This window comes from Microtus ochrogaster, chromosome 10, assembly GCF_000317375.1.
Source record: "Microtus ochrogaster isolate Prairie Vole_2 chromosome 10, MicOch1.0, whole genome shotgun sequence".
Lineage (NCBI taxonomy): Eukaryota > Metazoa > Chordata > Mammalia > Rodentia > Cricetidae > Microtus > Microtus ochrogaster.
In genome coordinates, this window is record NC_022016.1 from 66,281,239 (window position 1) to 66,300,170 (window position 18,932).

The following is an 18,932-nucleotide window of genomic DNA, read 5'->3' on the forward strand; positions in this document are numbered from 1 at the left end:
AAAAAAAAAACATAAGAAGATGTTACTGGAAGCTGACAGACTCATTTGTTAGCATTAAATAAATTAAAAGTGGAGCAAGCTAGATACAGAATTATTGGAAGTGATCTGGAGGCCCCAACACCATGTACCAACCAATCTTCAGTTGACTACAGTTTGTGGACATTATTGGTGTTCCTGTTGACTCACTAAATGGGTGGAGACAGGGGATGTGGCTCCGTGGTTAGGTATTTGTCACACATGTAAGGCTCTGGATTTGTTTGGGTGTGGGAGACACTAAATAAATAAAAATAAAGTAAATAAGTAGTTTTAGCCCTTGGGTTATATTTTTTTTCCTTGAAGCTCTTATTTTCTTAGTTATAACTAGTCAGATGTATGCTTGTGACAGATTTCACCAAATGGATTCCTTTTGTTTTACAACTTTAATGTCAAGTGGATTCCATTAATATTTGCTCATTGACTCCGTTGGTGTGTAATTGTCGCATTAAAAATTCAGGCCAGGAAAATTAACTTTCTAGTCTCACGAAGTGAGGATAATACGTCTACTTCTTAGGTCCTATATGGATGACTATGAAAACGGAGTTTCTGAAGTCCATTAGATTCATGATAGGGCTTTGTATGTTTATGTTTAAAGAACATGACGAATTTACCATTTTAGCAATGTTTGGATATCCTGTTGTTAAGTTCACTGCTATGGTACAGCCTTCCCCATGTATCCTCAGAGCCTTTTCATCATTCCTAACTGAAACTATTTTTGTCAGCTGTCAAGCTGTCCCAGTTTGGTTTACATCCACGGTCAGCACTGGTCCTGCAGTGGTCTCTGTACATCGTGAGAAGCCTGCCTGGTACTCTTCACAGGGAATAGCCTGGAGGAGTAGAGGCTGGTGTTGGTCCCTTCCATGGGATTCCCAGTGAGGACTATGTGGGACTATATGGCTTTTTGTTGTTGTTGTTTTTTAAATATTATCATGAGAGAAACTTCACTCCTTTCTAAAGGCAGTTTTCTTCATACAAAATTAAGAAAATAATAGTTTTGATATCAAGATTGATTTCAAACATCATTGATTTCAAATGGAAGCAAATCATGATTTCTCTTTCCTCTTCATTATTTGAACACTTATATTTCAGGGAGCATCTGCTTTTAAGGAAGGCTTATTTTTATAAATAGGTTGTGCTTGTAGCAGATCGACAAACCAAAGACATTAAGTGACTCAGCTGCATTCAAACTTGACCCTTTATCTACTCCACCCTAACCCGCTAGGAGTCCATTTGAATATTAGAGATTCCCCGGGCCTAACACACTTCTGCTCACTGGGTACGAGGTTTGCCACAGGCCAGTTCTCCTTCTCCTTACTGGCTTACACATCCAAGCAATGGGATGCATGGTTAATGGCATCAGTAGAGTTTGCTTTCTCTCTGAGGATTGCCCAGGGGAGTTGTGAACCTGGAGTTTTCTTTATGTTAATATATGTTAAACATATGTTTATATATGCTAATGTAGTCTTTCTACAACCATCCCATTCTCAGCCTTCACTGCTTTAGCCTCTGCTTTCCCTCAGTCCCTTTTACTCCTCCCCCTTTCTGCCCTCAGCAGGAATCATTCTAATGTTTTAAGTGTTCAGTTTTTTGTGTACACACTTATAAATATGTACTGAGTGATATGATAGAGGAATGGTGTGGACTCGGTTCTGTTCCTCTTCTGTCACTCAGCACTGAGGCCTCGCCTCTCACCACCTGTGTCATGCTGAGACATCCCTAACCGTGGTTACCTCCAACTCCCTGCTGTCTTAGATAGCACTGGAGCCAACCTCCATGTCCTCTTGACACCTGTGCTGACATCAGATTGACACAAGCTAAAGTCATCTGAAAGGAGAGACCTCAATTGAGAAAATGCCTCCAGAAGATGGAACTGTAGGCCAGCCTGTTGGGCATTTTCTTAATTTGTGATTGAGGGCCCTGCCCATTGTGGGTGGTGCCATCCTTGGGCTGGTGGTCCTGGGTTCTATAACAAAGCAGACTGACAAGCCGGTAAGCAGCACCCCTCCATGGCCTGTATCAGCTCCTGCCTCCAGGTTCCTGCCCTGATTCAGTTCCTGCCCTCCCTGCTTTGCATAATGAACTGTTATATGGAACTGTGAGTGAATAAACCCTTTGTTTCTCAAGTTGCTTTGGTCATGGTGTTTTTTATCACAGCAACAATAACCCTAATTAAGACAACACCTATGTCTTAATGTCACTTTGGGAAGCTGCATGTAGCAAGATTGGAATTGCTGGTTTAAAGCGGTTAAAGCTGGATAACTGTTCGGAGTGGCAGTGACTATCAGCACTTTCAGCCCAGTGTATGTCCTTAGTTCTGCAAAGGCTGGGGATAAGCTTTTTATCCTTGGCAGTCTGTTAATGTGCACTATTTTGATTGACTTAATGTCTCATTTGTTATTCTGATAATCATTTGTTTGGGTGAATGTAAGTGGGGATGGGACTCAGGGCCTCATGCATAATAGGTTCCATTCCTGGTCTACAAACCTGCCCTGGACATCCCACTTAATTTGCAATTCTAAACTTCCTAGTAAATTTAAGCATTTCCTCGCATACCTGTGCCTTTTGAGCTTATGTGTTAGAGATAGATGCCTTTTTTCTGATTTATTTATTTATTTACTGCATCTCTTTGTTTTGTTTTTCTTTTCTACCTGTGGATGGATATAACATCAGAAAATATCCTGTTTTCCCAGCTGTTTGTTCATTGTTTTGTTTTTGTTTTTGTTTTTGTTTTTGTTTTTGAGACAGTGTTTCTCTGTGTATCCCTGGCTGTTCTGGAACTCACTATGCAGACCTGGTTGGCTTCCAACCTGGAGATCACCTGCCTTTTTCTCCCAAATTCTGGGATTAAAGGTGTGCGCCACCACTGCCTCTTTATTTTTAATCTTAAAAATACATAGCTATCTCTACCTATGAATATCATCCTTGAACTTTGTCCTTTAGGCTCCTGCCATGGTGATTACCCATGAAAGATTTCCTGACTTTTAAGTGTTTACATTCCTGGGATTCGTCTGTCTCCCGAATATGTTCTTAGTTTGAATCATGTTAAAGTGTTTTCATGGTGTCCAGGAAACAGAGTTTGCTTTTACAACAATACCCACTTCCCCAAGTCCCTTAAGCTACGAATCCATCATGGATTATTTCACTGATTCAGTCAGAGCCATTATGATCTGCTCATTCCCCATGTTCTGGCCTAGCCCCATTACAGAACCAAGTCTTTATGTAGAAGCAGTGAGGACATTTCAGATCTAAACCACAAATTGGCCATTACATAATGAGTTTCATAAGAGAGCAGTCTGTTTTTGTTTTTTTTTTCCCCCTTGCTGAATCTCCTGTCTGTTAGAGGAGGGAGAGATCAGAGCATGCCAGGCAAGAGTGTCATACCCGTCACTCCTGTCATTTGAGAGGTCAGATGGAATGGCCAGAAGTGCAAGGTCATCCTCAGCCACATACTGAGTGTGAAGCCAGGCTCTCAGTGAAGCACAGCAACAGAAAAATAAAATTATACCAGCTCAAGAACTGATGTGACATCAAGACCAGTGGGCGGGAGGTAAAGTGCTCGCTGTAGAAGCATGAGGACCTGCCTTGGGTCTCCAGCCCAGAAGCAAGTCTGATAGCCCAGCACTGGGGCAGAGATGAGATGAGCCCTGGAGTTCATTGGCCACCGAGCCTCATCTATCGGTGATCCCAGGTTCAGTAAGCTATTATTTCAGCCCTAAAAACCACACACACTACACACACACACTATACATCTCTATTGTTTGCCTTCTCTAGACTTTTGTTTTGTTTGAGACAGGGCCTTGATATACATATCAAGGCATATGATATAATATGCCTAGGCTGCCATTGAACTGAAGATTCCCCTGCCTCAGTTTCGTGCATGCTGGACCTAAAAGCATTTTCTGTCACATCCAGCTTCGTGTGCATCTGCCGGCATGGAATTTGTGTCTTGGTAGTCCATAGCCATTGTCATCTAAACCTGCATTTATTTTACCTCTTCCTTTCTGTGATTTACTCCTGAGCTGGCACTGTGTGGGATGCAAGAGCGGCTGTGAGCAGTATCGTCTCCTGTTGATGCACCAGTGCGGTTTTGTTGTATGGAACCAGAACAAGTGAGAAGTGTTCCAACCAGAACTGAGCTGGGTAGTTTAGATCATAGTGTAGAGGTGACAGGGCCTCCTAGCTTGCTTTCTGTTTCTGTGATAAAAACTGACCAAAAACAGATTGGAGAGGAAAAGCTTATGTCTGCTTATAGCTGATAGTCCCTCATGAAGGAAAGTAGGGGCAGGAACTGAATCAGAGATTGTGGAGAAACACTGATAACTAGCTTGCTCCTCAAGGCTGAAGCGGCCTGCTTTCCTATATAACCGTGGGTCACTGCACACCTAGGCTGACTTTCCTTTATCTATCATCAATCGAGATAATGCATCTGTAGGCCAATCTGATGGGACCATTCTCTCAGTCAAGGTTCCCTCTTCCGAGTTCATGCTATCTTGTGTCCTGTTGGCAACAAACTAGCCAGCATGCAAGGTGCGGGAGAAGATGGAAAGCTAGAACTATTGAACATGTCCAAACTATGGCTTATTAGGACCTTCATCATAGTGAAGAAGTAGAGCTCCATAGCGATGAGACAGTGCACTGATGGATGAGTGTGTGGCTGTTTGTGGATCGCTCTTAGATCCAACAGCTAAACAGACAACCTTGGTTACCCTTCCTTTTACTTGATGCAGTTTTACTTTATGCTGTTTCTACATTTTCAAGATTATATTTTAAGGTAGGGGCTTATGGGCGACTGGAAAGCCTCTTGCCAATCACACACATGACCTGAGGTTCAATCCGTAGCGTGACAAACATAAATATTTTAAAATATATTTTAAGTATAATAAATTGTTGATTCTCTTTCTGGCCAAATCTTAAGTTTATGAGAGTAGAAACAATAACTGTTTGGTTCAATAATTTACCTCTAAAGCCAAATACTTTGTTCATACCTCACTGTTATTAAATTTTCTAAACCTTTGTGGCAAGGCTTGGGGCCATAATTTATCCATATTTTGGTAACTCTCTGAAGGAAAGAAACAGTTCACGGAAGGTTAAGCTAATGGGAACCAGAAGTGAGAAGTTTGGTGGGCAGTCTAAACTTATGTGGAGATAAAAGTAACTGCTAACAATAGCTTGCCCTCAAGGCCATGAAAGCCTTAAGTGATTTATTCTAAGACAGCCCTGAAGATGAACCACACTAAAATGGGAGAATGCTGACATCTCAGTAATAAAGACTCATGCTCTATTTTCTTTTCATTTCTAATATAGAAAAGATCCGGCAAAGGTACGCAGACCTGCCTGGAGAACTGCACATTATCGAGCTGGACAAGGATAAGAATGGCCTGGGGCTCAGTCTTGCTGGCAATAAGGACAGGTCACGGATGAGCATATTCGTGGTGGGCATCAAACCAGAGGGGCCTGCTGCTGCAGATGGACGGATGCGGGTTGGAGACGAGCTGCTGGAGGTGAGAGCCCATCTTCTCAGCTTGTCCTTTAGTGCGCAGACTAGGTACTGAGGGTCGCATACAGGAAGCCAACTTGGATGCTGTTACAAGTAAGTTAGAGCCAGCAGAGTCTGTAGACTCATTGCCTTTTATCCCAGGGCACCTTTTTTCCTCTTCTGACTTCTTGATTGTGTTTACCCACTGTTAAGGCCTCTTGGGAAACAGGTTCCAGCATGTGGCTTTTAGGAGAGGCCAGTCACAAGGGCACTAGGCATCCTAGTGTCTGTATGAAGTAGCGGCCTCTGAGCGTGTGCGGATGGTTTCCCCTTCAGACTTAGAACATGCCTTCTACATCTGCAGCCAATGCAAGGAGACCAGCATCTCTCTTCCCTCCACCTAACACCCTTACCTGCCGAGGAGCCAGACCTGGGAATGTGCCCTTCTTGCTCTGTAACTCAGCCTCCCTAGGGGTTGGTACCCACTAGTATAATTATTAAAAAAAAAAAAAGGTAAAATTTGACAAAATATATTAACCATTATAATCCATGCTTCAAGGTCATTCCTTTAGCTCCTGTTTGGAAACCCCTGGGGCTGGGGCTGGGGCTGAGGCTGAAGTGGTGAAGGAAAGCGATGGGGAAAGGGCGAGCCCAGCGAGTTACTGCTTCCCCCAAGTCTGCACCACACTTAGTTGTTGCTGATTTGCTTCAGAACCTTGGGTGGAAACTACCTCTCTCACTTTTGTTTATCACTACATAACCCCGGCTGTCCTGGAACTCACTCTGTAGACCAAGTTGGCTTCAAACTCACAGAGATCTACCTGCCTCTGCCTCCTGAGGGCTGGGGTTACAGGTACCACCTCCCAGCTGAAGCTATTCTTTTTAATTTATGTGTACAAGTGTTTTGCTCATGTGTATGTCTGTGTACCATCTACATGCCTGATGCCTGTGGAGGCCAGAAGCAGACATCAGAGCTAGACAGTTATTAGCCACCATATATGTACTGGAAAATCAAATGTGGGTCCTCTGGAAGGGCATCCAGTGTCCCTAACTACTGAGCAATCTGTCCAGCACCATGAGGTGGCTCTTAATGGGCTCCTGGTAGGGCTGGACATCAGCAGAAAAAGCAGTGTTTAAAAGTGTTGAACATACACCCCATCCCCCATGATCCAGGAAGGACACAGGGCTAGAGACTGAGTGCAGGTATAACTCAGCGGTAGAGCCCTTGTAAGGGTGCCCAGACCCTGATCCCATCGCTCATCAGAACAGAAATCAGGATTGGGAGCCAGAAACCAGATGTTAGGAGCAAAGATGAATTTAGCACACTGATCAACTAGAAAACTACAAAAGGAGCACTTCTCTGCCAAAACTAAGGAGAGAGCCCAAATCCGTGTCTTCTAACATTATCGTGATGCAGCCTAGCAGTGAGTTAGCTGCTAGCTAATCCTACTTCCTCCGTCAGGCATGGGGCAAAAAAACTGAATACTAGCATTGACCTTGTATTTTTCCTTTTCCTTCCTCTAACCTTCTGGATCTGGTCTTTTTGTTATATCAGTTACAGACGCAGAGATCAAGTAGATTCAGTGTGGCTGTATCAGCTCCTTTTACCCTCCCCAGAGACGCTCTAGTTTCTGCCAAGTGGCAACAAATAAAAATATGTTGGGACACAGATTTTATTGTCAATTACCATCTCTCTTCAGCCTCAGCTTTTTCAAATCTTTTAGCAAATATCTTCTTGAAATATCTAAAAATAAGTCCAAAATACATATACTTATTTTTGTGACCTCTCCCTGAGTTGAATAAAATTTCCTTTGCTTTAATCATCTTGAGAGAGCTATTTACTCATGTTACTTCTCATTATTGCTTCATCATGGTTCTTGTTATTAAATATTACTGCTTTGCTCATAGCCTCTTTTGGTTTGTAGTTGGAATCACTTACATCAGACCCTCAGATGGGGCTGTCCTGTAGCAGGTATTGCATGAACTGAGTCCTGTTCTCACAGAGCTAGCAGTACAGTGGTTGGGCCACATTAACCTTGGGCAACCCTTCCTTTGGGGAAGTTAGTGACAAATATGGTAAGCTAGGTGTTGCCACAGTCTCTGACATACTTTAACTGATAGGATCAAAAACTATCATTTCTGTATATATGTATTTTTGTCTTTTTAGTTTGTTTATATTGATATTACTGTCTGTGAAGTCATGTCCAAGCAGTGTCTTATTCCTTAGTAATTTCATGCAGCACCTTACCAAACCCCCGGCTCTTAGGCAGTTGTAATCTATCTTCTCTTGTAACCGTTTTGACTTCAGGTCAAGAATGATAGAAAATAAATTGATATGGGAAAATATTCCCTGGTTTCTTTTTATAGCTCAGGGAAAACGCAGTACTTTTTCTTTAACAGATGAGGAGTTGGGATGTGCTTGCTGGCTGAGAATAGAAAACTGATTTAATGATGTGAATCAGAAAAGCTAAAATCTAGCATGACCGTGAACATTGCAGAACATTAGATGGTTGGGAACGCTGCATTGTGCAAATGGGTTTTAAGAAATGGAGCGAACCATGGGTATTTGTAAACTCTCACCCAAAATATGGTTATTTTATAGCCTCAACCCTGAATTGGGTTCAGTCTTGTGGCTTGCGTATTTTCATAGTTCTCTTTCTGATTCATAGTTCCATCATTACCCGGCCATGACTGTTCTGTCATGCCTTTGCTCACTGCCTCTCAGATTTACAGTTGATCCATTTGCTTAAGACTCTGAAGTCCAGTTAAGAAGTAAAATAATTATCAAGAACATATCCTGTCTCCTTTTAAATCAGAAACTCCGCTTTTCTCCCAGAGCCTTGTGTGTGACCGGTTTGGGGCCTGTGGTTGCCGCAGTCCTGGCGGTGTGCAATTGCACTGTAGTAGTAGAATAATCATGAGTTCTGTGGGGCGATGGCGTAGTTCATGTGTAAAAGGAATTTTCTGTTAAGCTCCCAGAAGACAATGTGATTAAATCTCAGCTCCTTTACCCTTCCTTTCAGTTCTAATGTGAGGGTTACTGAATTAATTTCAGAAAGCGTTACCATATAATTACCATGTACACAGAATGAGGCTTGCAGTAGAACACTGGCTTTCCCAGCGCAATGCTGGGCCACAGTGCTGCCGTATGAATATAGGATTCATTTATAATCCTCCTTACCATGCACGTGTGAGAAGACAGGGCAGCTCAAAACAGAATGGATTAGGCTGCTGTGTGGAGCTATGGAACCTGCAGAAGCCTAAACTGAGTCCTGTCCAGTACATGTACAGTGGAAAAGAGGAGGTGTGAGTACCTCTCATACCTTCCAGGGATAGAGGCATAAAACCAGGGGTCAATTCAGATCTCGTCATGAAAAAAAACCCACTATAATCACAAAAGTGAGTTGATCCGCCCAGGTGCTTATCACCGCATCATGCAGCCTTCCTTGGTGTCGGCATTGGCCTACAGCTGTTCCTTGCCAGCAAATTAGATTTGAAACATTTTGGAAAGCTTACATATGATTTGGGCTGTGGTATGGAAGCTAGTAAGTAAATCGCTAGATTTTGTGCATCCGTGGGATAAAATCTCTTAATTTATACTCAGAAGCTCATGTCATCCACACTACCATAGCCGGGTGTATTTATCAAGTATTTTTAATGAAAGAACTTTGCCCTAAGATACTTCATATAATAAAATCTCCTGGTATAAAAACAGTCTGAGGAATAGGATTTCAAAATTGAAACAAAATTATGTTTCTCCATAAATTTTTGGCAGAATTGGTACTTAATATCTACTCATGCAGAATTGATTGACTAGGTTTTTGGTTTTCTTTTACTGTGGCAGTGACTTCAAATGGCTTTGACATGAATGGTTTAGATATGAATATAATGCATATTAAAGCTGTATTTGGCCAGGTGTGGTGTCACGTGCCTTTAATCCCAGCATTCAGGAGGCAGAGGTAGGCAGATCTCTGTGATCTCAAGGCCAACCTGGTCTACACTGTGAGCTGCAGGTCAGTCAGGACTAGAAACTGAGACCCTATCTCAACAAACAGACAGCTGTATTTAATACCCAAAAACTATTTAAAAATGGATCGATCAAAGTTAACACAAATGAGTATTGTGAGTAGGTCCTGAATACGACCTTCATACATGCCAAAGTAAAGTCATGCTGGGATTAAAGGTGTGTACCATCACATCTGGTCTATATAGACACTCTTTACACCAGATTTGTTAGTTGTGTCAGAATTCTGGACTCTTAACTAGTAAAAAGACAACCAGGCTCAAGTGAAAGCCTCCTATGCCTTCCTGTGGTCCCTAAACTTTGTTTTTCTATCCTGCCTTAGATTCTCACATTGCAATTCCATATGATATTATCCATCTTAAAATGTAATGCAAGTCTATGTTCATTAAAAGAAGAATGTAATTGATAAAATCATGCTCCTCTATTAAGAACCGAAGAAGGAAGGCAGTCCTCTTTTGAACTTGTTCATGTACAGCCTGGGAGCTTCTGAACTTCATAATTGAAGAGCTTGCCCTCATTTCTACCGTAGACTTGGGCTTTATTTTCAGGCATAGAAGCTATTGTGTAAAACCTAGTTTGCATTGAGTGTCCTGGTTTTCTGCCGGAGCTTCCAGCTGTGAAGGCTTCAGCTCTATTTTTGCCATTTCTGTTTCTGACGACAGCTTGTTAGGGGAGGAGTTTTGAATTATTTAGTTGCACCTCATTGTCTTTTCATCCCTGAAAGCTCCACGCTTACTGTTTTGTGGAAGGAATAGTAGTCATTCACGTCTGATTGCTGTGGTCCTCATTGTTGTTCTCACAGAAGTTCTGAGGTCTCTGCAGTGAGCCAAATTATCTTAAGACCTTAGAAAACAAAGCAAAATGAAGGTGTATTGGACATTTTCCTCATTGCTATGACAAAATACCTAACCAATGCAACTCAAGGAAGGAAAATATCAGCCACAACATAAGTAAGGAAGAATTATTTTGGTTTATGGTTCAAATGGATATAGTCCATCATAGCAGGGATGTGAGACAGGAACATGAGGGGGCTGGTCACGTGTTTCCGCAATCAGGAAGCAGACCGATGACTGCTAGTACTCCGATTATCTTTTCATTTTTTCCCTTTTTTTTCCCCCATGTGGGATGGTGCCACACATATGCAGATTGTATCTGTCCTCCTAAATCACAGCTGTCTGGAACAGATGTGTCTCCTAGGTGATTCTAAATCTAGTCACATTAGTGGCGAAAATGAAATGTCAAGAACGGAAGAAACAGATCATTAAGCCTCGGGTTTCTGTGGCTCTTCTTGGTGTGTAACACGACTGGTAATGATTGTACTACACTCTTTCAGCCCTCTTTATTCAGCGTGGTCCTCCTTTACTATCTTGAGGCTATACTGAGGTGCAGCCTGGGAAAATATACACTGAGGGTATTCTGGGGGTTGTTCTGTTGACCACATATACAATCTGTTTGCATTTGCATAATAGGAATTTTTACTTCCCTAATTGTGCTGTATAACACCCCTGCCCAAAAGGTGATACATTGCAAGACCCCCTCATAGATTCCTGAAACCATGGGTAGTACTGGTGTTTCATAATAAGACTGATTACCATCATCATTATTGTTTCGTTTAATTTTGTTTTCATTTGATTTTTAGACAAGTTCTCCCTCTTTAGACCAGGCTTATCCAGAACTCACTAAGTAGCTCAGGATGGCTTCAAACTCAGGTTAGTTGTCCTGAATCATGACCTAGGATTGCAGGCATAAACCCCAGTACCCAGTTTATATTACATTTTCCCCATACACATAGACTAATGACAAAGTTGGCTTTATAAATTAGGCATAGTGCAGTATTAACAGTAACTCGTACAGTATAACAATGAGGCAAAAGTACTGTAATAAAGTTTCACAAATGAGTTTTCTGTTCAAGTGTATTACTGTGTTTTCCTCTTTCGGATGTCTGAGTCACCAGAATATTTGTGGCATTTCTTTGTTTGGTTTTTTTTTGTTTTTTTTTTTTTTTTTTGGTTTTTCGAGACAGGGTTTCTCTGTGGCTTTGGAGCCTGTCCTGGAACTAGCTCTGTAGACCAGGCTGGTCTTGAACTCACAGAGATCCGCCTGCCTCTGCCTCCTGAGTGCTGGGATTAAAGGCGTGCGCCACTACTCCCAGTTCCAAAAAAATCTTTTTTAAAGTATGAAGGATTTCTGGAGTTTTTCATTAAACACCTTCAGACCACATTTGATCTGAAACCTTAGAAAGCAAAACTGATGAGGAGAGGGTGTCTTAAAGATTAATTAGCATATCCTAAATGATATACTAACTTTATTATGTTATGAAAGTTATGAAATATTCACGCATGTATGTAACATATTTTGATCATATTTGCCCCATTACCCTCTCTTCTCCCCTCCCCCTGATTTCCACTCTTTCCCTACCAGTTCCCCTTTTACTTTCTTGTATTTTTTTATTTTTGGTGACTAGCATTGCTTACAGGATCATGAGTTAGTGCTTGAAGGTTCTTCTACCTTGGCCTCGCTGAGAATTGGGAGGTGGGTACATTTTTTGCGTGGGTTGGGAATTGGCTGGAATAAGATATGAGTGATTGCTTCCATTAAGGATTAAGAGAAGCAAAGGAGTTCCCTGACACCTACTGAGTATTCTGTGACATGCTGCAGCGACCCCAGACCTACTTGGGGTTTGGGGACCTGGAGATTTGGGCCTGCATTCTGTCAGCATCACTTCATACCTTAAACTCTTATAATCATTGAGCTTGTGAGTCTCTGAGTCCTCATTATACTGAGGCCTGTCTCAGGCTCATGCTGAAGGGCAGTGCTAGACTATATGAGGTATGTGCTAAACATTCTTAGGTGCAGAGGATGCCATCGTGCCTCTGCGGGACAGTTTTTTTAAACAAGGTGACAATTGTTGCAACTAGAAACTGGGACCAGTGAGATGCCTCAGTGGGTAAGGTAAAAGTGCTTGCCATGATGCCTGTGACCTTAGTTGAGTCTCCAGAATCCACAGTGGAAGGGAGAGACTCTGCTCCTGCAGTGGCCCTCCACATGTGGTCCATGTAGGCACCTGTGAGGGTGCTCGCACACAGGTATACCATATGTACAATACAAGTAAAATTTGAACACTTTTAAAAGGAGAGGGGAGAGGAGAGGGGAGGGGAGGGGAGGGGAGAAGAGAATCTTGGAGACTGAGTTTTTTGAGTAGGTCAGTAAAGGGACTTATGAAATATTTTGAATATGAGGAAAATATAACTAAGAATTGAGATAGATTTCTAATCATGTCCTCTTTTGTGTGAGGAAGAAAGAAACCTTAAGCTAAACATTACTACTATAGGCATTTTATCTTGATATTCTCTTTGTTTGGCTGATTGGGTTTTATTTATTTTGAGACAGGGGGTTACTATGTAGCTCTGGCAAGCTGTATATATCAGGCTAGCCATGAACTCACAGAGATCCAACTACCTATGCCACCATACCCAGCTTAATATTGTTGGTAAAGGAATTTCAGGTTACTAGTAACCTGAGTCCTATTTGCTTATCTGGCTTAAATGTTGACCAAGTTTTCTGTCCTGCCTGGTTCCTACAGTTATTAAGTACCAAAGAAATCACACAGAGGTCTACATTAACTATAAATTGATTGGCCCATTAGCTCAGGCTTCTTATTAACTCATAACTTACATTAGCCCATTATTTTCTTATCTATGTTAGCCACGTGGCTTGGTACCTTTTCAGTGAGGCAGTCACATCTTGCCTGCTCTGTGGCCAGGTCAGGACTGCAGACCAAGCTTTCCTCTTCCCAGAATTCTCCTGTTCTCATTTCCCTGTCTGGTTGTCCCGCCTATACTACCTGCCTGGCTACTGACCAATCAGTGTTTTATTAAAATACAATTGACAGGCTACAAACCATTGTCCCACAGCAACTAAGAATATTATTAAGAATTATGCCTGGTGTGGAGAGATAGGTCAGATGGTAGAATTCTTGCCACACAAGCATGGGGACCTGAGTTTGGTCCCCAACAACATGTAAAAAGCCCTTGTCACATCAGTGCTGAGAAGGTGAAGACAGAAGACAGATCATCCCTGGGCTTGCCGGCCAGACAGCCTAGCCTACTGAGAGAGCTCAGGTTCCAGTGAGAAACCTGTCTCTAAAAGTACAGTGTGGAGCTGGAGGGGAGGCAAGAGCGAGTGCTTCCTCTTCTGGGGGACAAGTGTTTGGTTTCCCAGCAGCCGCATTATGCAGCTCACAACTGCCTGTAAGTCCAGCTCCAAGGAGCTGGTTCTGGCCCCTGTGGCATTGGATCTCTCTCTCTCTCTCTCTCTCTCTCTCTCTCTCTCTCTCTCTCTCTCTCTCTCTCGCGTGCGCGCGCACACGCACACCCCACAAATAAAGTCATTAAACACAGGGTAGATAGTCCCTCAAGGACAGACAGCCCAGGCTGGCCTCTGCCTCCACAGGTACTCACCTGCACAGGTGCATATGAGCATGTACACAAACAGACACATGCACAAAAGACACATACCCTCAATTGTTATGTTGAAGTATCTTAAATTCCCAGAAACCATCATTTTTTTTCTGCAATATTTGTAGCAGTTCTTGTTACGAGGTAGATTGCACCATTTATTTATCCCCATGGATTGCGTGTAGGAAATAGGACACCTCCATCTTCTTTCCCTTTCTTCTTTTTCTTTTATTTTTTATTTTTATTTTTAAAGAAGAAATAAAAGAGATTTTTTGAAGTATTTTTTAATTATTACAAAGCTGTGTTTGCAGACAGAGTTCATAGTGTAGCCCAAGTTAACTTCCAGCCCACAAACCTGGATCAGCCCCCCTATGCTGTGATCACAGACACACACCGGAACTGGGTCCCCAGAGCCCGTGGTGGAGAGAGAGGACTGCATTAATGCCTCCATGCTCATGTCATGACAGACATGCATATGTATGTGCATGTACACACAGAACAAATAAAATGTGATAAACATGTTAAAATACTGATACCCAAACCATATGTGCATATACACATAGAACAAATGAAATATGATAAACACGTTAAAATACTGATACCCAAACCTGTCACCACAGAGCCCACTATTAGGTTTAGTTCCTTAGACCCACAAAGAAACTTTTATTTTCAAACTGCTTATCTGCTACATTTTCCTCTCAGTACTGCTATCTTCTTATAACCATACACCTAGATAGACGTCACCTTCACCAGGTCTTTTTAGGGCGATTGTTTCCCATTGTTGCCATGATGACAGATGGATAAACCTGCAGTTTTCCTGCTCTTTCTTAAAGTATAGTTAGGGTGAATGACATTTTAATGCCTAAGTTTTAACTTGTTTAGGCTAAATCCATTGAAATGGAATTATTTGATCCAGAGTTAATTGGCAGCTGGGTAAGGTGGTATGAGCCTGAATCTAAGGCGATTTGTTTAGACCCTGACTCAAAATAAAGTTTTGAAGTTTAAAATTTCCTGCCATGGTTAAACACTGGTATAGTCCAGGTACTGGGTCTGATGTTCAGTACCAAAAATTTTAAAAGGCTGATGGTTATAAATATAATGTGTTGGTTTTTCTGTGTGATTTATCTTCAGTAATGGTTGTTTTAAAGTTAGTGTATAGATTCTAGTGTCTTAAAATATGTTCAGAAGGTGTTTCAGAGTGAAGATGGGGGAAGGACTCTGACTTCGTTCTTAGCCACTCACAGTGAAGTTTCAGTTCCGCTCCCTAATGATAGTTTATTGGCTTGTATAATACATCATTTTGCTTTAAAAAAAGAAAACATGGGTGGGAGATGGTTGAGTGTAATAAATTATGACATGATGTTCAAACCTTGGGCAAATCTGTTACTTGAACTAAATTCTAATTTTGTCTAATTAATATTCTCAACCCTAGCTTAATTAACTTTTACTCCCAATTTGATACATTGAGTAGATTAATTGAGCTGCTTTTCAGCATAAATTTATACTCTGTTCAGACGAACTGTGTGAAATTAGGAGTAGTTGAAAACTTTTCTCTTTAATATTTTTGCATAGTTAATTTGATTAAAACCAATCTCATTAAAGACGTTTAAAGCGAAAGTCTATGCAGTGTTTGAGAGGATTTACATCCATTTACTTTGGCTTATTCTTCACTGGATTAACCGTAATTCTGCTTCTGCTGCAGACTACCAATACTGAACTAATTATCCCACTCTACACAGGATTGTCCTCACATTAAGGTTTTGTTCTTCCCCGCCCCCCCAGAGGCAGAGGGCAACCCTGAGGGGAAATCATGTGCAGGGAAACCTGCAGTACTGATCCCCAGCCTTGGAAATGCAGGCATGGCTCTTGTTTGGGGCCTTGGAACCCAGAGTTGCTTTAGTTTGTTCATGAATGGGATTTGAATTTCAGAGCCTGGGAGAAAATTAACTCACCCAAATATATCTGTTATTGCCAGGGGTCAAGAGCTAAGACAGAAATTAATATCTAGAGTCACAGAAGTCCCTCATTGTCAATGATAAGAAGAGGAACCCAAAACAATTCAGAAAGCGAGAATGGCTGTTCGGGCACATAGAAGGCACCAGACATGTTGAACACCTTTAATCACAGCCTTCAACCTCAGGAGGTTGAGGCAGGAGCATCACACTGTCAAAGCCAGACTGGATCACATGACAAGTTCAAAGCTAGCCTAGGCTACATAGTGAGACCTTGTCTCTAAATAAATGGTTAAATGGAGGGGGGTAGTCAGACAGACAAAGACATAGTCATAGAGAAAGATTAGGTTGGGGATATGGCTGGATGGAAGAGCACCTTTTTGGCATGTGTGAGGTCCTAGGTTCAATCCCCAACACCAAAATAATAATAGTAAGTATCTCATAGAAATTTCCTGTGGACAGAAAGTCTGTTTCCTTTTTCTTCTTTGTGTGTGTCAAGGCAAAGACCTGGGTATCAGACTCTGAGACAGCAAAGAGAGTTAAAGTTAACATAGATACATAGAATGACAAGAAACTGCACCACTGGAGTTTTGCATTTCAAAGAGCAGAAATTAGTTCAAGCAATTGCCATTGTCACTTTGGGCAGCTATAACAAATGCCAGAGAGGTCTCTCTCTCACACACACACCTCATAGTTCACTCCTTCCTTTCTCTCCCTTCTCTCTCTTTTTATTGATTTTTATTGAGCTCTACATTTTTCTCTGCTCCCCTCTCTGCTTCTTGCCTCCCTTTCAACCCTCTCCCAAGGTCCCCATGCTCCCAATTTACTCAAGAGATCTTGTCTTTTTCTACTTCCCATGTAGATTAGATCCATGTATGTTTCCCTTAGGGTCTTTATTGTTGTCAAGGTTCTCTGGGATTGTGGTTTGTAGGCTGGTTTTCTTTGCTTTGTGTTTAAAACCCACCTATGAGGGAGTACATGTGATAATTGTCTTTCTGGGTCTGTCTGGGTTATCTCACTCAAATGATGTTTTCTAGCTCCATCTGTTTGCCTGCCAAATTCAGGCTGTCATTTTTTTCTGCTATGTAGTACTCCATTGTGTAAATGTACCACATTTTCCTTATCCATCCTTCAGTCGAGGGGCATTTAGGTTGTTTCCAGGTTCTGGATATGACAAACAATACTGCTATGAACATGTCCTTGTGGCATGGTTGAGCATCCTTTGGATATATACCCAAAGTGGTATTGCTGGGTCTTGAGGAAGGTTGTTTCCTAATTTTCTGAGAAATCACCACATGATATAAAAAGGGACTGTACCAGTTTGCACTCCCACCATCAATTCAGGAGTGTTCCCTTTTCTCCACAACCTCTCCAGCAGAAGTTGTCATCAGTGTTTTGAATCTTGGCCATTCTTACAGGTGTAAAATGGAACCTCAGTTGTTTTTATTTTCATTTTTCTGATGACTAAGGATGTTGAGCATTTCCTTAAGTGTTTTTCAGCCATTTTAGATTCCTCTGTTGAGAATTCTCTGTTTAGGTCTGTACTCCTTTTTTTTTTATTGGATTATTTGTTCTTTTGATGACCAATTTCTTGAGTTCTTTGTATATTTTGGAGATCAGACTCCTATCTGATGTGGGGTTGGTGAAGATCTTTTCCCATTCTGTAGGCTGTCATTTGTTGACCATGTCCTTTGCTTTACAGAAGCTTTCTAGTTTCAGGAGGTCCAATTTATTAACTGTTTCTCTCAGTGTCTGTGCTGCTGGGGTTATAATTAGGAGGTGGTTCCCTATGCCAATGCGCTCAAGTGTACTTCTCAATTTTTTTTTCTATGAGGTTCCTTGTATCCCTGCTCTTTCCAAGACCTTTATCATGAAGGAATGTTGTATTTTGTTGAAGGCCTTTTCAGCATCTAATGAGATGATCATGTGGTTTTTATTTTTTCAGTTTGTTTATATGGTGGATTAGGTTGACAGATTTTCAAATGTTGAACCATCCCTGCATCTCTGGGATGAAGCTGACTTGATCATGGTGGATGATGGTTCCGATGTGTTCTTGGATTCAATTTGCCAGTATTTTATTTTAGTATTTTTGCATCAATGTTCATGAATGAGATTGGTCTGTAATTCTCTCTTAGTAATGTCTTTATGTGGTTTGGGTATCAGGGTAATTGTAGCCTCATAAAAAGAGTTTGACAATGTTCCTTCTCACTCCCTATATTGAGCAGAGCCTCCTGGTATAGCCCAGGCTGACTTCAAACTCACAGTCCTCCTGCCTTAGTTTTGTCAGTGCTGGGATTACAGGAATGAACTACCACACTGAATCATGTGTCATCTTGTGATGATACCAATCCCATTGATTAGTGCTCTAATTTCCATACAGACTGTGTGCAGTTGAGAGAGAAAGTGTGTGTGTGTGTGTGAGTACCTATGTGTACAGAGTTTAGAGAACAGCTTGTGAGCATATGTTGGGTCCCAGTATCAAACTCAGATCCTCAGACATGGCTGCAAGTGTCTTTACTCACTAAGCCATCTCACTGGTCCCTGGTTATATCGTTTTTAAAGCCAGAAAGAAGAATTTACTGTAGCCTTTTAGTTGTTTTGGTTTTTGTCTAGAGATCTTAGTTTTCCTTTAGATTTACTTTAGTAAAGTTCTCCCTGTGTCTTGAGCTGCTTGCTCAGTTCCCAGTTTTCCACTGTGTAACACTTCCTAAGCTTTGCCAAGAGGCAGCTGCCCCCACACTCAAGGCCACAGTTGCTGGTACTGCAGGAAGCAGCAGCAATGGCAGCCATGGCACTGATCTGTCAGAGCTCTTCTCGTGACTCTTAGAACCTTTGGCTGGTGACTAAGTTGGAGAAGATGTTGTTTAGGTTGGGTGTGCAGCTGTTTGCCTTGCAGTCCATATTTAGTGTGTGAAAGGGCCTGAGTTTACTCTCTAGCACCAGGACGGAAACACAGGAAAGCAGAAGGACAAAGAAAGGAAACAGTG

The 18,932-nt window shown here is 41.7% G+C and overlaps 1 protein-coding gene across 3 annotated transcripts in view; it reads left to right on the plus strand.

Moving 5' to 3' along the window:
• Positions 1 to 18,932, plus strand: part of Patj (PATJ, crumbs cell polarity complex component) — a 317,960-nt gene that overhangs the window by 181,124 nt on the left and 117,904 nt on the right. For all 3 annotated transcript variants that reach the window (XM_013348556.2, XM_026782090.1, XM_026782089.1), the window contains one exon: positions 5,341 to 5,537. In XM_013348556.2, the coding sequence (XP_013204010.1) occupies positions 5,341 to 5,537 (197 nt within the window). The remainder of the gene's footprint in view (positions 1 to 5,340; positions 5,538 to 18,932) is intronic.